This window comes from Populus alba, chromosome 13, assembly GCF_005239225.2.
Source record: "Populus alba chromosome 13, ASM523922v2, whole genome shotgun sequence".
NCBI classification, from domain to species: Eukaryota; Viridiplantae; Streptophyta; class Magnoliopsida; order Malpighiales; family Salicaceae; genus Populus; species Populus alba.
In genome coordinates this window covers 6,437,677-6,457,489 of record NC_133296.1, presented here as the reverse complement: position 1 = coordinate 6,457,489, position 19,813 = coordinate 6,437,677, and the positions used below count along the sequence as shown (strand labels likewise).

The window sequence follows — 19,813 nt, the reverse complement described above, 5'->3', positions numbered from 1 at the left end:
ATTTTTTCTAACAATTTCATTCTTTTTTTCTTTTAATTTTTTCTTTATATATTTTTTACTAGTTAACCGAGTTGTTTTTAAACAGGTAAAGTCAACTAGGTCACATTAAAATAACTCTCACTATACAATTTAATTTTAAACTTGGGTTATGCAATGGAGTTCGATCAAAATATATTTTTTTCCTATCAATTTCATCCGTAAGTTTTTTATTACTAGTTCTCATTAGTTTTAGGCTGGCTAAATTAATTAGTTCAAGTGAAGACAACTCTCATGTGATTTAATATTAAACCTGAGTTAGGTAAGATGTTGGGTCAAGAGGTTTGAAGGTTGATCCGTTAAGTCGAATTTAATAGCAAGACAAAATAATTTTCTATGATCTAGATATACTTTGTTATATTTAATTTTTTTATCCGATCCACGTAGTAAATGATAATACATTTATTTATTCTATTTTATAAACATAAAAGTAAAATTTTATAATAAATATACCTATAAATGGTAATACATTATAATTTGAAAGAATTTCTTTCTTTTGAAAAGAGAAAGAGAAGGGATGATATTGGATAGGTTTGTTCGCAGGGGTAGAGTAAATTATAAATTAATCTCTATAGTTTTGAGAAATGAAATAAATATTTACGAGAAAATAAGACATTTGTTTATAATAGAGTAATATTAAGTGCAAAAAAACTAATTAATTCATTGACTAATTTATAATTTACTCGATTGGAGCAAGATTTTAAAATCTCAAAAAGAAAAAAAATGTAGAAGAAAATCTTGAAATGTGAAAAAAAAAAATTAGTTTTTGAAATAAAGGAACCAATTAATTTATTTCTTAAAATTAGAGAGATTAATTTATAATTTAATGGATAGGGTAAAGTTATGAACTCTCAAAAAGAAAGGAAAAGAAAAGAAAAGAAAATCTAATCTTAGAAAAAGAACACACGAAGACAGGCAAAGGGACCTCTGTTTTGTTGTCAGGTCAGGTCCTTCTCCCTCTTTCACGTTCATTTTCACACACACACACACACACAGCGGTAGGTATAGAACTCTGCCATCCATATTTCCAAGCCAAACTCCAAATACAAAATCACCTTTCTCCCCTCCATTTCCCTCCAAAAAGGATCAAAGTTTTTTGAAAAAAATGAAGGGAAAGAGGAAGGCAACAGCAAATCCAGTGTTGGCTGATACTGCAGAGGGCAGTAGTAACAGTTTAATTGAGACCCAAGTGAGGGAAGGGAATATTGGTGAAGAAAAGGAGATAAATTGGGTTGATAATGGGGAGAATCGAGAGGAAACTGAAGGAGAAGAAGAAGAGGAAGAGGATAATGATGATGAAGAGGAAGAGGAAGAGGACCCCAAAGGAAAAGATGAGAAAGATAATTTATTTGATGAAGAAAGGACAAAACTTGATGAGGGTTTCTTCGAAATCGAGGCTATTCGTCGAAAACGAGTACGAAAGGTCTGATTCACATCTTTCTTATGTTTTTTTATTGTAAATTATGATACACCCATTGTTTAGAATCTTGTGTTTAATTCTTTTGTTTGGACTTCTTGCTTTCTGGTGGGGAGGTTTAGAATGGAAGACAATAGTTTGTTTGTTTGTTTATTTTTTTTTTGTTGATAATTTTTCTGATTATGTGTGTGTGTTTGTGCTGCTAACTGTGGCTGATGATGATGGCACATGACTCTCCAATTGTTGCAAAAATAGGGTCAGCTGCAGTATCTTATTAAATGGTGAGTGTCTCTCTTATATCCCATCAAGGTTTTACATTTTTCTGCTTCCAATTTTGTATATTACTGGTTCTTACCTTGTATGGCATGATGGTAGGACTAATATAAGGAGCAACTAATCCACTTTATTGATTCTAGGTAATTTCTTGACTGATATGCTTTATTTGTTATAAAGGCGAGGATGGCCTGAAACAGCAAACACCTGGGAGCCCTTGGAGAATTTGCAGTCGTGTTCTGACGTCATTGATGCATTTGAAGAGAGGTAGATTGGCTTTCTTTCCCTTATTTTCCTAAGATTGTTTGGTTGCTGTGAATATCAAAGCAAATGATAAGTATCTTTTAGGTAGCGTTAAGTTATTGTTTCAGAATCAAAGAGACAGAGATAGCTGGGATAGAAATGAGTTTGGGTATCTCAAGGACATTTTTAGTCATTTTTATGTCTCTCTAAAAAGGAAGGATAAAAACAGAGACAAAACCAAGTTTTTTTTTTTACACAAATGTCTTTTTTAATCATCTCGTGATTTCAGTTTATATCCTTACATTCGTATCGGAACCATTTATTTTAATTAACTGAATTTCCATCATTAGACTAAAAACTGGAAAAAAAAAAAAAAATCATAAGAAATATGAGAAATATAAAGTTAGAGAGAGAGAGTATTTAACATCAACATTGTTGTAAAAAACTAATATCATTATGAAAAAAAAATATAATAATTAAAACATATATAATGTAGAGAAATGAAAATTAGTCATGTTCTCTAACAATTTGGATTTAATGATGAAAAGTGGGAGATTGAATGAGAACAAAAAAAGTGCATTTGTGATGAAATTATTATCTTGTATTTTCAACCAAGTTAGATTTTAATTTTATGTTGGTGCATGCATTTTTATTTGATATGTGATTTGCTTAATTGTTTATTTTATTGTTAAATATATTGGAGAAATGATTTAATGACTGATTAAATTATAATGTAATTGTATTGTTTTCTTAACAATGATTTTTTTTTTTTTTAATGATATTTTCAAATCCTTTTTAAGATCACTTTGATGGGTGGAGAAATTACCGTTTTAAGTTAGTTAATAAAATTAATGCGTATTATAGAATAAAGTGAAAATAATGCTATCTATTTATTGTTCCAAACATTGCAAGTTAGATGGAAATTTATATCAAGGATAAAACAAACATTTTTTTGTTTTGTCTTGACCTGCATCAATCAAAAAGAATAAAGAGACATTCACTTTGTCTTGTATACCACTACCAAACACAACTCTGTTTTTGTCTCTTGTTCTGTCTTGTCCCTTTTGTTCTAGCTATCTCTTGTCTTTTTTTATTTCAAAATAGCGACCAAATGCTACCTTTTCTAGGTGACATTCATTCAAATAATCTAAGTGATAAATGAGATGTTGGCTTGGCTAACCTTCAACTTTGTTTTTTCTTTGTGGCAAATAAGAAGCAAAGAGCATAAATATAGTGTCAAATTACTTTTATTTGAGTTTTTGTTTTCTGGCAGTCAAAATGACTTAAAATATATATTTACTTAATGCTATTCCGTATTTACTAACAATTGTATTTTTTTTTTCTTTTGCCAACCCTTTTCTGTTATTTGTCTGATGGATTTGAAGCTTGCGGTCAGGCAGATCTTCACGAAAGCGGAAACGCAAGCATGGGGCTTTGCATACTCCCTCCAAGAAGAAGCAGCCACGTTCCTCTGCTGTCTACAATGTAATGGATGTTGAAGTAAGTATTGCGGATAAACATCTCCCTTCTGCTCCTCTCAATAACTCATTGCTTGCCGATCTACCTTCACCCTCTCAATTTATCGGCTTAGGTCATGGAGGAGAGAGTAATGGAGATGTAAATAACATCAAAACATCCAAGCAAACTGATGAGAATGGGTCCATAAACGGTTCAAAGCATATTTTTGAAAGGAAAGAGGATAATGAATATGATCCAAAGCTTAGCGAGCTTAGAGGAACAATTCCTAACATTGATGTAAACACAAATAAGTTCACATTACATTTCCAAGAAGAAAAGACTTCAGAAGGTAATGGTATTGCAAATGGGCTTCCCAAGGTTGATTATGTGGACCTTGTTCAGAACAGTCGATGCACAGGTGCTAAGAAAAGAAAGTCTGGTTCTGTGAAGAGGTTCAAAAAAGACTCTGTCATGTGCGAACCAGTTTTCTTACCGAATTCGTCTGGAAATTTCTCAGTTGGCTCTACCGGTGCACCTGCACAACCAGGGATTGAAAATCCTAGTTTAACTTGGGGTAATTCAAGTCACCTGCCAATGACTGAAAATTCCATAAATGCATTTGCTATCACCAAGATCCTCAAGCCTATAGGCTTTTCAGCCTCTGTGTTTGACAATGTCCAGGATGTGCTGATAACCTTTCGTGCATTAAGGTATGTCATTTTACTCCAACTTCAAGATCTATACTGTGTGAAATTTAATGATATCTTTTTCTTGTTATGCTTCTGATGGTGGAACTAACATTTTGAGAATAGCTGGAGTTTCATTATTTATTCTGACCATCATTTATTGAGAAAATACATGCCTTTAAGATGTACATAGCCTATTATCGATTATAACATCTCTTCCTGGCCACATTGCATTAATGGGAGACCTTCCTGTAAAAGAGTGAAATGAAGGCCTGCTCAATAGAAAACCACAGAGCTTCAGTATCTCATGCCACAAAATTTAATGGATCTCGTACTCAACTCAAGAAATCAAGCGTTGCTGTAATCCCAGGATTGGGAGGGTAATGCTTATGTGCAATAGTTGTTATAGTGTAGAGTCGGTGTTTGTGGTTAGTGCCATAGTGCGGAAAGGTTTGAGGGACTAAGAAAATCTTTAAATGAGCTGGATGTAGCAAAACATTTCATGGAAGTGCAGGGAAGTTAACAGGAAAGAGAACAAGAAGTGAGAATAGCCAGTATCACTAAAGCCTCTTTTAGATGGGCCGTTCATGATGTGGTTGTATCCTTTGGAATTATAATTGTATCACTTGCTTTGCAGGTTCTTTTCGGCTATGATAACTAATGTTTCTCCTTTTGTTTTCATGTTAACTAACACCCTAGTTTTATCATGGGTAGTCTGCATGGAACTGATTTGAAAGGAGAGGACTGAAATAGCTTGTTGAGGCACAATTACCTTTTTAACAAATAATGACGGTCAACTTGGATTTTTGCCCCACATAGTGTTCATGATGAGCCAGGTTTAGAGAATTAGGCTTAGGGTTTGTTGGATGTAGAATTGAGATTGATTAAGGATGTGTTTAGTAGGGTTTGGGATTCTTACTATAGTTGTGAATAATCCAAGATTGCTGTCGCTGTAAGAGATGGAAGAAGGGTGCTTAGATAAAAGAGAAGAGGAAGACAGACCACACGGTAGTTGAAGTGGACAAGGGGCAAGTAGACTAAAAATCCTCCTTGGATTCTGAGGGGGCGCAACCCTCAAATTAAATCAAATACTAACAATTCCATATTCAAAGTCCTGTAGTTTCGCAGAATAAGTGCTGCTTTTATAGGCACCAAAAGCCCTTCTAGTCCTAAACTAAGAGTGAAATAGAAAATTTCTAGCTCCTAAATAAGCTAAGATATCTAAGTAGTATTAATATTCCTGAGCAAGAAAAAAAAAAATCCTAAAATAGACTAGATTTACAGGAAATACCAAAATATACAAAATCAAAGATTAAATGCTAAAGTTTCTAAGCTTGTTTCTCATTGACTGCATCGCGCATCGCAAAATCTTTATGGGTGGACTACAACAAGAGGGCTTTTGAGGAAAATGTTTTCTTGGTCATCTGTAACCTTTATGTTGTCATTCCTTCTTTCCCTTTTCTCTTGGAAATGGTTAAATGGTTTTAAACTTTCATTCTTTTTTGTTCTATGGTTAACTTGGAAGTGTTAGAGAATAATATAAATCATATCCTGGAACCTCACCTAAAACCTTAAACTATTGGTTGAGATGGTTCTCTTTACAGTAAGTTACCTTGGGTTGCACACTTATGCTTTTATTTTATTTTATTCACTTATTATAAAAAATATTTAAGTATAGGGATGTATTCGTGCTAGAGATTAGTGAAACAAATTATTATAGACAAGATAAAGAGGAAACTTTAAAAACAGTTGGACTGGGGCTCAAGAGAGAGCAAAGAGCAGATAGATGAAAAGAAGCAGCCAATGCCAATAGTACTTTAGGTAATGTTGATAATGATCGTAAAGGTTCTTGAATGTTAAAGAAATAGTTACCACTCTTTTAATTTTTTCAACTCTAACAGAGTAGCTATTTATATACAGTTGGTGGGTCGATAATTGAACCCTATCACTACCTAAACTCTGTACTCTTATAAACCACTCAATCTTAACATGCTATCCAAATATTGCTGCATTCACATTATTTTTCCTCAAACTATTTTTTCCCAACCAAGATTCAAACAATTCAGAGAATTCTTCTCTCTTCTTTTTGTAGTTGAAGTTTCATACTTTGGAATTGGCTTCTTCTTCTTTTTTTTTTTTTTATATAAATATATATATATATATATATATATATATATATATATTTCTTATCTTAGTGTCTACTTCATTAAAGGTTACAAATTGTGTTTATTGTGAAATGAAGTATACACATCATTTGAGTGGCTATCATGTTCCTCGTAAAACATAATAATAATAACCTAACATTCCATTATAAAAAAAAAAACATAAAAATCTTCCCTTTTCAAAATTGCCCCTCTCTTGCCAACCTCACTACTACCCATAACCTGCCTCATTGTCAATGCTTGCTTTAAATTTCTCCTGCAATGGCTTGAACCACTTAAATGTCAGGCACAGTATCATCTCTCGGTCCTCGACTCTGTCCACAAACAAATCAAAGTGTCAAACTGGTGAAGTTTGGGAATTTTAGTTGAGGAATTGGTTTCAAATGAGTTCAGGGTTTTTTTTATGTTTAAGTCAAGGGTGATGTTTCCTACTCCTCCAATTGTTAATTCCATGTCACAGAATTACTGAGTGACTAAACTAACTGTACTCCATAATTTTCTTTAAGTACAATTGAAATTCAATAATATCAATTATAAAAATCCTCTTAAACGTAATGTAAAAGGAAATAATAGAAAATATATCTTGAAATTTAAAATTTATAAATAAAATTTTGATATTGTAGAATATTATGAAAAGTAAATTGTGATTTTATGACAAATAAGTTTTACATTGCTAATTTTGATTGTAAAACTAGCAATTTTAGCTATAATTTTATAGCAATGTGGCATTTTGTTGTAGTTGAATAAAAGCTAAACCAGCATAGTATTATAAAAATAATTTTCATGTAATTCTTTTTTTATATAAGTATTTTAATCACAAAAAAATTATTTTAGGTAATTATGAAATCTAAACCATATATTTACTTCTAAATTTAGAAAATCTTAAAAACTTATTAAAATGAGTTCAAAAAATAACTTATAGTGTCAAATAATGTTAGAAGACACTACATGTATTGCAAACAAATTATGCTGGGCTTCTTTGGAAGAAATTATGTTGGCCTTACTATGTTTAGAGTCGATAAGGATGAAATCTGACCATTTAATAGAAAAAGTGGCTCGTCGAAATGAAGGTTAAATTTGGTTATTAAATACTGGAGTGGGATCGACGATTGGTGGAGTAGGAAAAACACCATTGCATCAAGTCAAAAGAAAGAAATGAAATCCTATATTTAACTTTGTTGTGAATGTGTAAATGGATCTATTGTGTTAATAATGCTAGCCTTAATCATAATTTATGGGACAAAATATTAAATCAACCCCTGAGTTTTATCACTTTTTACAAATGATTCTTTCAACTTTATAATTATTTTTGTTGTACCCAACTTTGTCAATTTAACATCCTTGAAATGGCAAAAGCTGACATGGCTTGCACTTGACATGCTTTGTGTTAACCACATGTGCATTTTCTCCTCTTGTGATAAGTGGACAATTGGGAAAAACTGACAGAAAGGAGTTGATTCTAGAAAGAGAATTAGTTGGGGGGGGGGGGAGGAAGCCAGTACGTTGTAGTCAATCCCATTTTCTGGTTTTTCTCATAAATCTTTGACGAAAGAATTGAGTATTTTGTTTAATTCATTAAAGCCTGCCACATAAGCCCCATCCATTCTTCCAGCAATAGCATCTCAAATTCCAAAAATTCAGCCTGCTACTGTTGAAAAACTACCTCGGGTGACACCCCGGTCATCACACCCTACATGTATCATTTAGAGTTATGCTAAGCTGTCCTAAAAGCATTGCTTCCAAAGCCCTAATCAATATACAAATCATCAATGCTTTGTCTCTGAATGATTAAATAATAGTTAAAATACAGCAATCTGCTCTTAGCTGCCTGTAAAATCATCCACACACACAGCTTTATAGGTCAAATCTTACTTAAGTGAATCCTTGTTCTTATTCTCATATAAACAGAGTTTAGAAGTCCAGAGCATATGAGCTCTCTTATTATGTATAGATTGTGGTTCCTGCAATTTTGGATTTATGTTTGTTAAATGTTTTTTCCAGCAGCATAGTGTCATCTTTTCAAGTGGTTGCATACTTTGCAGGTCTGATGGACAAGAAGTAACAGTGGATAACAAGTTTCTCAAGGCAAATAATCCACATCTGGTAATTGATTATCATGTTGCTGATCATGTATAGTTTCTTCCCTGTCCACGTTGCCCTACTTCAAACTCATGAATTTTTCACTAGTATTTTTATGATTTTTTTGTTGTATTTACTATTACTCCTTTTTCTTTCATTGCAGTTAATCAACTTTTATGAGCAACATCTCAAATACAGTACATGATTGGATGGGAATTTTGGACAGAAGTTTGTATATGAAGATCTGCACCATCGTATGCTCTTGTCTGTGTACAGTGTTGTAATTCTGTAGTTGCAGGAGACAGTGCAGGACGATCAGTGTTGTCTTAGTTCAGGAATGTAAAACTAATTGATATACCTACAGTGCATCGTTTTTCAACCGTTTCCCCCACATATGATTAGGTTTTTGTATATCATCTAACTACGGTTATCTAAATATTTTACATGACAATGACTAGAACAATAGAAGTTCACATAGTTTGTAATCGTGCTGTCATCAGTCTCTCTCTACACGTCTGTTTCTTCCACAACAAACTTTATGTATTGCTTTTGGATATGAATCAGCTGGATGATGTTTCTGAACATCATTATCATTCCATTTCTTATCATTTTTGGTTTAGCTTGATCTCATTGGAAGCATCGAAGATAACTGTGTCATACCACTGAACTAAACAAAGGAAATGGTCCATCGGTTTTTTCTCCTCTTGTCGGATGACTATGATGTCCTTGAAGAAGTGTAATTAATTTGTCTTGGGATTAGTTGGTTTGGTTGGCCTTGATTGTAACGTTTATTATACAAAATAAATCTGATTAGAGGTCTTTTTAGGCGAGGAGGTTGCCATAGGTCAACTAATCATACTGAACCAAAGAAAAGAATCAGATTGTCATCTCCAACTACAACTTACAGTTCCTCTGTCAACCATTAAGAAGGTCGTTCCCGTGCATCCGCTGAAGCAGGAGAATCCCAAAGACTAAAGACCAATGGGGCCATCACCAATAGTACCCTCTCTAATGGTGGGAGTCCTGGGTCTGGTCATCTTTGGCCCTATGATAATGTCACTTGCGGAATATGTACTGCCACTATTTCAAGCAGGTGATGAAGATGTGGCGTTCAACTTCTGGACGGTGCTTCCTCTTTTACTGTTACTGCTCATACACACGATTTCTTCATGCTTTCCCTCCCGAGGCAGCAGGTATTTTGGTACAAAACAGGGAAGTAGTAGCTCTAGCTATGATGATGGATATGGTTTGGGATCATTACTTCTTCTTGTGCTCTTTTTCGTCCTGTATAATGTTTGGTAGTAGGATTACTACTCTCCTTTTCTACGTTTTATGCGTGGCTTGCTCTTTGTGCTCATAAGACTTGAAGTTCTGATTTGCCCGTGAATGTAAACCCTGTGCACACTCTTGATCTTTCTACAAGATTGTAAGAGAACAGAGCACTGTAAAAGAGGCAAAGACAGAAATTCACCCTTAGCTTCTGCCTTCTGCTGGTTCTTGTGCTTTACTTTGTCCTGCATGTATAATGTTTCGGTTTCAAGATTAGTCCAGGCAAGCTGTTCTTGCTGTGTTTCCTCTAGCAGCAGAGGGCCGAAGCTCCAGCAGCAAGAAAATTGTAAATTTTTTAAAATTTGTACATGTATAAGTTTGCTCTCGATAGGGAAAGATGTTGCCATGATGTTTTGTACGTGCCTCTGTCCTTTGGCATTCCAAATTATTCTTTCTGGGTCCTAATTAAAGCGACCACGGCGGCAGAATCCCAACGAACAGATTCAAGTGAATTAATCACTTGTTAGTAGACCTTCCATATGACAAGGCTTTCTCTTGGTAAATTATATATATAGAAAGAAAATTAATAAGGACATGCTTTTTTTTTCTTCCTTACAAAACTCAAAATGATATTTTTTTTTTATTTTAATATTAAGAAGATAACATATTAGATCGACTTCGCGGCTTAACCTACTAAACCTGCGACGTGATCATGACAACCATTATGTTCAATAACTTTTTTCAAAAAAATTATTTTTTACTTAATGCTATAATAATAAAAATAAGCATTCGTAAAATTGAGTACCAATCAAATAGAAAGTAAACCGAAATAAATTGTGAAGACCTATTCAAAATGAACCAAACATTGAAGGATCAAATTAAAAAAAAAAATTCATTTGAACGAAAAAAATTGAAAAATGATGTTTTTAAAAAGAAAAAAGGCAAAAAAGAGTCTGATCTAGCAGGTCAACTTTTAAATCTCTCGACTTAACTTTTTATTTAGCTTCGAGTTTAAAATTAATTAATTTAAAAGTTGCCTTGACATGACTTAGCTGAATTTATAAGTCTAAAAACAACCTAAACAATCAGTAAAAATATGATTTGATTTTTTAAAAAAAAAATTAAAATGATAGTTTTTGTTAATATTAAAATGATGAAATATTGAATTGCTTTGGGTTTCACTAGTTAATATGATAAACGTGCAATTTGAATCATGGACTTCATTTGGTTTAACAATTTTTTTTTTTATTTTTTTATTTAATGATATGATAATAAAAATAAATATTTATAAAATTAAATATTAATTAAATATAAAAATATTTGTTTGAGAGTATGATAATTTTATTAAAAAATAAATTAAAACAAGTTAATTGAAGGATGAAATTGAGTAAAAAAAAAGAAGATAGAATTTAACAAAAAAAAAGAAGAAGAAGAAGAAGAGAGAAAAATAAAAAAGACATGAACAGTGAGGTAGCCGGAGCTGACGCCAGTTGCTTTAGTAGAACAGGTGAAACATCATAGTCAGTAGATCTAAGCTAAGCTCCCTTTATGATCACAAGATAACATACAGAAAACCCATGACTGAGTGGGAGAACAAATCGAGAAATCCCAGACAAAAAAAAGCATAGCATGTTTAACAGGTCGACCTTGAATTGGTTCTGTAACACTAAACTTGATATTTTCGATGAAAAAGAAAGACCTGGGGAGGCCACAACCACCAATTCCGGCACCTTCAAAATCGCTGTGGCGGCTCAGTTGATATTTTCCGGCACATTTTATAGGCCAACCAAGCAAATAGACCGTCCAGTTGGGGGCTGCGGCTGCCATTGCAAAGCACAGAACATTGAGAAAAGAAGAGCTATACTTTACACTCTAGACTGGACAAAGCAAACAATCGAACTCAAACAACAAAAGAATTCCACTCCATTTTCTGCACTCTGTCAGCATCGCCACAACAACAGTTGATTTTCTAGGGACCCCAACGTGGATCTTAGGATCATTTTTTTTTTTTTTTTGGATTTGAGGAGGAAACTTCCCTCCTGGAAAGGCGTATTTTGTGAACCTAGATGAGTGAGTAAAATCCCGACTGTTCCAGGTTTTTACAAGAGATGTACGCCCTGACTTGAACTCGAGATCTGCTGTTTAAATCTCAAGCTCTTTATCATCACGCCACGCCGCTTGAGAACAATCTTAGAATCAAGCTTAGAAATAAACCACAAACACTTGTGCCGATTGAGCATCATGCATTTCAGGAAGGGATGTGAATCACATAATTTGAAGTAATCAACAACATAAAATAACATAAACTTGGATATTCATCCGACCTATAGTTTGAATAATATAAAAATATTCATGACTTTCTATTTTAAAGAGCATGAATGCTATTATATTTTTCAGAGAGATAGTTAAAATAACTTCTTATCTACTTTAGCTAAAATTCAGCTACAAAATAAGGACTTGATAATCTGGATTTTGCATAGTTTAGGACTAGAAGAGGAAAAGAAACGAAAATTCCAGCTTGGAGGGGTTAATTAGTTTTTCCTACTTTGTTTTTTTCTTGTCTAAATCGTGTTTTAAATTTAATTTGAAAAAGTTAAGATTTACTTTTGAATTTTAAAATCTTGGAACAGAACCACCAAAAACAAATTGTGTTAGAAACATAGTTTTAAAACCTGATTTGACGGGTCGGCCTGGGATTGGAATCGGGTCGGATTGAGAAAAAAACAGGAAAAAAAAAAATCTTGATGTGACCTGACTGATCCGGTGACCTAGCAAGATTCGGTCAAAAACCCGGTTGCAACTTATTGATTTTTTTTTTACTATAAACTACGTCGTTTTGATTTAAAAAAAAAAAATTTTACAAACAGACAATCCGGTCAAAACCTAATAACTTGGTCAAAACTCGAAATTCGGATCTTAAACTAGACCGGGTCAAACTATAGTTGGAAGGTTATGGAATGGAATATTTGGAAGATATTGAGACCAGTATTAGAAAAATATATTTTCATTAATTTGTTAAAATACAAATCTTTGAGTACTGTAGCATTTCAAATTTCCACCATTATAACCCTATTTTATTTTAGTGTTTTCATGGTGTGCTGGATATTATATTTTGAAAATGTTTTAAAAAAAATTAAAATACTTTTATTTTTTTAATTTTAAAATTAATATTTTTTTGATATTTTCAAATCATTTTGATTTGTTTATGTGAAAAAATTTTTTAAAAATAAAAAAAATATTATTTTGATGTATTTTAAAATGAAAAAACTTTAAAAAAACAACAGTTATCACACTTCCAAAAACACTTATACCTGATGATATTAAACTTGGTTTGGTCAACGAATTAATTCAATGATTTTTTGATTTGAAATATAATTTATATTGAATTTTAAAATAAATCAAGTAATAATTAATCTATTATAATTCCATCAACTCAATTAATCAACTCATAGTCAAAACGTAATTTGATTTTTGTTGTAAACAACATGATTTTAATTTTAAAATTTTTTTTTTTTTTTAGAAATAAACGGGATAATCTACCCAACTAGTATAAGAAATTTTGTTCATTCGTACAATAAACTTAAAGTTCGAAATGATTTTTTTTTTAATCCGTTCAAATTAATGTAACCAATTAGCACTTTTTTTCTTACAAGAAGTTAAAGACACAACACAATCGAAGATATTACGGATTTCTTGGTAATTCTTGCAATAATCATGTCTATTGAATAGCCATATTATTTCATCTTTTCTCTATTATAACACTAACTCAACCCAACTGGTTTTATTACATTTAAAAGAAAATAAGTTGGAAGAAATAAAGTTCTAGGAATAACACTTTAAGGACGGTTTTATTAATATTTATTACCAATAATTATTATATGTGTGACCTATTAGATTCTCTAATAAGTTAATCTAAATATAAATCACAATTCTAAATAAAATATAATTAAATTAATTAATGTATTATCAATTCAGTAATTGATTGATTAATATTTCAAGATTAAGTTAAATGTTTAACAATCCGTTATAATCCTTCAAATATTAGAAAAGTTATAAGTGGTTTAATTGATATTTTAGTGACTAGTTTCTCAGTGTAATTATTATACCTTTATCAATAATGTTCTGATTTAGACATTATAGCATGGAGTATGTTCACTCTATCAAATTATGTTCGCTCTCAATACTATAATCATTAATTATTTGAATAAGGTTTGAATTTTTTTTTCAAATCTCATCCTTCCTTACACAAGGATTTACAATTAACACTATTTGAGAATATATGAAACATTTTTTCTAATTCATCTAAGATAATGAATTTTCTCTTGATTACTCAAATATCTTTATATAGTTCTTGTTATACTCAAAATTTGCTCGTTTGTTACCATTAATTAGGATAACGTGCAGCATGATAAAAGCATAATATTTTCAATATAAGATAACTTAGTAATTCTAGGTTTGGGGATCAACTACACAACCATCATATGAGTTTTTTCATAGATATGGGCAGTGGCGAAGCCAGAGTTTTTTAAATGAGGGGGCAAATTATTAACAAATACTATATTATATAGACATGTATTAAAAATCAATTCAAAACATATATATTAATTCACATCAATTCAAAACATATATATTAATTCATATCAAGTAAAATTAATATAAAAATACTTTTAAAATGAAAAAACTTACATTATAATTGTTCTTTTCGAGTTTTCATATTTTGAAACCGCTTCATAATAGCTTCATTATAAATCTTATTGAAGATATTTTTCTCAATGTATACAACCAAACTATCATTCATCCACTTATCTCCCATCCTGTTCCGCAATCTACTCTTGACAATATGCATAGCAGAAAAAACTCTCTCCACTGTAGCAGTTGCAACTGGTTGAAGTAATGACAATTTGATAAGCATATATACTAATGGAAATATCAAATTCTTCTTTGTTTTTACCATTTTCTCTGCAAGACTAGCAATACCTTCAACACCAGAGAACTCATCATCACCACGTAGATCAATAATATACGTATCAAGTTGGTCACCAAGTACCATAAGATCCACTATAGAGAATTCACTAGGATAAAAAAGAGCAAGACGAATAAGCTTTTCTTTGTTGAAAGTAGAGAAAGAGTCATTTGAGCTTAAACATGCCACACAAAGAAGTAAGTCCATACTCGTCTCGGTAAAATGATCATCCAACTTAGTAAGTTGCATGTCAATGATATTGTTAAATAATTCATAACGAAAATGGTGTAAGTTTGTAATCCCTTGAGATTTTCTCCTTGAATGCCACGAAGCTTGTACTCATCATCCATGTTTAGAATATCAATATCATGTTTGATGCAAAAAGATGACACTTCTTCCAGTAAAGACTCCCAATCATTCTCTCTCATCAATTTGAATCGTTCCTTTGATGTTTTCAATAAACTCATAGCATTTTCTATGTCTTGATCTTTTCTTTGTAATACTTGTGATAACTCATTAGTAACTGCTAGTATCCTTCTCAAACAATGAAGCATGAACACAAAATTAAATGATTCCATAATGCATGTTAAAACGACCGCTTCCGTTCTATGTTCCGAGTTCATCCCATCCTCCCTAATAATCTCAAGCACATCAAGAACTGTTGAAAACATTGCAAGTAAACGAATAATTGTAATATAGTGGGAGCCCTAACGAGTATCACCATACCTTCTAAGAGAAGTTTCTTGATTTAAGTCCCGTCTATTAGAAATTTCCCCATTTTCAAGTCCTTCAATAATTCTAGCATATTGTTTTTCTCTAATCACCTTCATCCTTTTACATGATGCTCTAACTATGTTTATAATGCTAGAAATAAAATTGAAGACATCTCTAACTTCATTATGCTTCTTTGTAACAACCACAAGAGTCAATTGAAGTCTATGAGCAAAACAATATACATAATATGCACTTGGATTGTTATTTAGAATAAGTGCTTTCAAGCCATTGAATTCACCTCGCATGTTACTAGCTCCATCATATCCTTGACCATGCAATCTTGATATACTTAGCCCATGTTTAGAAAACAAAGCTTCAATAGCTACCTTGAGTGAACTAGTAGTTGTATCTAACACATGTTGAATGCCAAGAAAACGTTCAATTACATGTCCATTGTTGTCTACATATCGTATAACAACTACCATTTGTTCCTTGATTGTCACGTGACTCATCAATTAAAATTAAAAATAATGAGTCACCTAGATCTTTGATAATCACATTTGTAATCTCCTCTGCAACAGCTTGAGTAATGTCATTTTGAATATCTGGAGAAGTCAATTTGTTATGTTTAGGAGCTTCACTAAAAGTAACTCTTTTAATAGCTTCATTTTTTCTGGAAAGGAAATGCAAGAGCTCTAGATAATTTCCTTGGTTGCTTGAACATTCACATTCATCATGGTCACTAAATGAAAGTCCTTGGTGCAACGAAAAACAAGCACACTCTATTAAAGTATTCAGTCGAATTCGATAATCACTTTGACTCTTTATTGTCTGCTCAGACAACAAAGTTATGATACCTTGTTTTTCATTCATCAAATTCTCACATTTTATATGAGCTGTATTGTGACTACTATTAGACTTTCCAATATGAAGATCAAATCTTTCCCTTTTTTTCCAATTTAAAAATCCATCACCCACAAACGAATCAACACCCCCTTTTGACTTGAAGAGGTAACAATACAAGCAAAAGACAACATCTTTGGCTATACTGTACTCTAACCATGTTGGGTATGCACCAAACCAAGTTAGATTAAAGCATCGTAGTGTTGATATATTCCCAAATTGTTTTTGAGGAAAATCATAGTGTGAAGGTTGACAATGACCTTTTTGTAGATAAGCTCTTCAGATTGCATCCCTATCATTTATATGGTACTCATAAATTGGTCTTCTTAAGCTAGGGTCAACAAGGAGAGTGTCGGGGTTGATTTTAATATGACTTTTCTTTGAACTTGATTGGGTTACATGACTTGAAGCTTTGATTGACTCCTCATCCTCAAGGGATTTACGCTTGAAATACTTGTCTAGTGACATGTTAATTTAATATGAACCTGCTGGATTTTTTATCATCATTAGTGTCTACATAATAATTAACACAAGTACACAATAATTCACTATTAAACAAAAGTCAATTGAGTTACACAATAATTCTAAATATTCCATATGAAATTAATAGCAAAATACACATCAATTCATCAAAATCAAAACCTATTTCAATTCATATCTATATGCATATAATAAATATGTTGATTAAATTATACTTAATCATTTCTAGACATTTAATTAAGGAACAATGTATATGTAAAAGGAACAATACTTGAGAAAACATGCTTTCTACTTGATATTTTATTTACAAATAAATCATGTGAAAATATTAAATTTCAATAAACTACTCTATCAATGCAAGAGATGTCAAGAATAGTGGTTTTGCATGAATATTAATTTATTTCTTTATAATAAGAAAATAAACACTTAATTGATTAAATTACCAGATTTAAACATTTATTGTGAACATATTTGAACATATTCATAACAAAACCCATAAATTATCATAAACCCTAATATTTTTAATAATTAATTATAAAAGAATAAAACTAAAATTAGACAATAAAACAAATAGAAAAGATGAAGAAAATTTACCTAAAGTATAAAGCAAAAGGCAAAAAAGCTTAATTGATGATAAATTTGCATATAGGAGACTAGGAGAGGCAGGAACGACTACTGAAAAAAAAAAAAACCCTACAGGGGAAGATAAAGAAACAAAAGGGAAAAGGGGGGAAATTAAGGAGCTGTAATTACACACACACACACACACACACACACACACACACACTTTCCTTACCTGTAGCAGTAATTATTGTATAACAACTTTCCTTACTTGTAGGCTGTAGCAATAATTCATAGTTTCACACCCACTAATCTATTAATATTTTTTTTTATATAAAAAAACTAAGGGGGAATTGCCCCTTTTTGACCCACTGTGGCTTCGCCACTAGATACATATGATATTTTCATGTCATCTAATTGTGGAGATTTTCCTAGATTTTCTTGATAATAATTTCAACCACCATCACTTTTCATTTACTATATTTATTGTAGTAGTTAGGAGTTGTTTGTTTTTTGTTGGTTGCTGCCAATACTCTTATCTCTCCTATAAATGGAGATAAAGAGAGAGCAAGTGTAGAGGAAGTGTGTGAGAGTGAAAAAGAGCAGATTTAAGAGAGTGAGTGAGTGTAAGAGAGAAACACTAGGTTTTGTGGGATTGTACTGGGTTGAGTTGAGTGTTTGTATCATTCCTCCAATAATATACAATCTGCTGCCTCTTTGGACGTACCCAGTTTTGGAGAACCAAGTAAATCTGTCTGTTTGTGTTTTATTTGTGTTTGCTTTCGGTCTAGTATGCACAACAAATTGGTATCAAAGCATTAAGGAAGTTAGAACATTGAAAAAAAACACGTTTTTTCAATCTCGGTTCGAAGTTGCAGAATTTTCAAAGTTCTCAGATCTGGATTTTGACCACCTACAAAGATTCCTCTCGTTGATACGAGTTTGGCGATATAAAGATCATCAAAATCAGAGTTGAAACGAGCCCTATAGAGCTCACGAAGTTTCACCTAAAATCTGCTGGAAAAACCAGACAGTGCTAGAATTCTAGCTTGAGAAGACTGCCACGTCAATGCCGAGTCATCATTCACGTCATCAATAGATGGTCCACAGTGCCATGTCATTATCCACGTCATCTAATAGTTATAGAATATTCTCTTACAAAATAAGAATATTTCATTAACAGTAAGAGAATATTCCCTTGACTATGACAAGATATTCTTTATCAGAGACAAAATATTCCTTTTCTGAGTCAACTCAGTCAGATTGGTTTTTTGGCCAGCTCAGTGATTTTGTAGCTCATCTTTGGCCGAGTCAAACTTGTTCCTAGCATTTTCAACCATTCTGAATGCAACCGTGGTGTTCGTTTTGTGAAACAACACACTGAAGTTACTATTTTGGCTTTTTTGAGCATAAAAGTGCATGTTTTTAACAATTTTGGGAGTCCATTTGTAATCTAAAGATGTCTTAATGGCTGATATTCTACAAGAAAGATCAGCGGGGAATGCTAGTATACCTCCACAATACATCCCGGTATCGAGTACCAAATTTAAGGTGAAGAAGTTTGACGGGAAAGGTAATTTTGGCATGTGGAAATGTGAAGTTATGGATATGCTTGCCCAAATGAGTTTGGATTTCATTCTAGAAAATAAACTGGAGGATTTGGATGAGAAAAGCTGGGAAAGGATAAATCGGTTGGCCTGCAGTTCTATTCAACTTTGTCTTGTAAAGGATCAAAAGAACGCCTTTTCATAAAAAAAACTTTACAAAGGAATTATGGCAAGCACTATAAGACAAGTTTATGAAGAAGAGTATAGAGAATCATCTCTACTTGAAGAAAAGAATCTTTTGTTTTCAGCACAAGAAAGGTACTTCCATGAATGATCATCTGAATGATTTCAATAAAATGATAGCTGATTTGAAGAATTTAGATGTGGAAATCGATGATGAAGATAAAGCTCTGTTATTATTGAATTCACTGCCTGACACATATAAACATCTCGTCACCACTTTATTGTATGGTAAGGAAAAGATTAAATTCATTGATGTGTCCAATGCTTTGGTGAACAATGAGTATCGAAAAAAGGACCAAATTGTTCACAAGGAGTCAACGTTAGAAGCATTGATAGTTAGAGGCAGAACAAACCCCAGAAGATTTCGAGGGCGAGGGAGATCTCGCTCAAAATTCAGAGGAGAATCATCAAACAGATGATATCTTGTAAAAGATGAGTGTGCCTTTTGTCATAAAAAAGGACACTGGAAGAAAGATTGTCCAATCAAGGGCATCAAGGAAAAAGATGAACCAACTGTGAATGTTGCACACGATGAAGATAAACAAGACTCTGCATTCATGGTCTTATCACTAGAAAACCATTGTGGTGAATGGATTCTTGATTTTGCATGTTCCTATCACATGTGCCCTAACAAACACTTATTCTCGAGACTTGAAGAGTTCGATGGAGGAGTTGTGTTGATAAGTAATGATGATGTTTGTGGGATCAAAGGGATTGAGACTATCCATCTGAAGATGCATAATGGGGTAGTCAAAACAATAACAGAGGTACGATATGTA

At 32.4% G+C, this 19,813-nt stretch overlaps 2 protein-coding genes across 2 annotated transcripts; one reads left to right on the top strand and one right to left on the bottom strand.

Annotated features, from left to right (window-relative positions):
• The first annotated feature begins 891 nt into the window (after positions 1-891).
• LOC118042887 (chromo domain-containing protein LHP1) lies at positions 892-8,952 on the top strand. The gene is made up of 6 exons (XM_035050625.2): positions 892-1,459; positions 1,709-1,734; positions 1,907-1,993; positions 3,355-4,137; positions 8,318-8,378; positions 8,518-8,952. The coding sequence occupies exons 1-6, from the start codon at positions 1,142-1,144 to the stop codon at positions 8,557-8,559; spliced, it is 1,317 nt and encodes a 438-aa protein (XP_034906516.1). The 5' UTR covers positions 892-1,141; the 3' UTR covers positions 8,560-8,952.
• Positions 8,953-14,417: 5,465 nt separating this feature from the next.
• Positions 14,418-15,785, bottom strand: LOC140954464 (uncharacterized). Its single transcript, XM_073404073.1, has 3 exons — positions 15,313-15,785; positions 14,575-14,761; positions 14,418-14,489 (listed from the first exon to the last, which is right to left on the bottom strand). Exons 1-3 carry the CDS (start codon positions 15,783-15,785, stop codon positions 14,418-14,420), a joined length of 732 nt encoding a protein of 243 aa, XP_073260174.1.
• Positions 15,786-19,813: the final 4,028 nt, after the last annotated feature.

What these genes read in the sequence shown, in the direction of transcription:
- LOC118042887 (XM_035050625.2), top strand. Translation starts at nt 1,142, where the DNA reads ATGAAGGGAAAGAGGAAGGCAACAGCAAATCCAGTGTTGGCTGATACT. An exon ending in ATTGATGCATTTGAAGAGAG is followed by an intron (nt 1,994 to 3,354) that starts GTAGATTGGCTT and finishes ATGGATTTGAAG; the next exon opens with CTTGCGGTCAGGCAGATCTT. An exon ending in AGGCAAATAATCCACATCTG is followed by an intron (nt 8,379 to 8,517) that starts GTAATTGATTAT and finishes CTTTCATTGCAG; the next exon opens with TTAATCAACTTTTATGAGCA.
- LOC140954464 (XM_073404073.1), bottom strand. Translation starts at nt 15,785, where the DNA reads ATGGTAGTTGTTATACGATATGTAGACAACAATGGACATGTAATTGAA. An exon ending in CAAGAAACTTCTCTTAGAAG is followed by an intron (nt 14,762 to 15,312) that starts GTATGGTGATAC and finishes GGCATGTTTAAG; the next exon opens with CTCAAATGACTCTTTCTCTA. An exon ending in CTAGTCTTGCAGAGAAAATG is followed by an intron (nt 14,490 to 14,574) that starts GTAAAAACAAAG and finishes CAACTGCTACAG; the next exon opens with TGGAGAGAGTTTTTTCTGCT.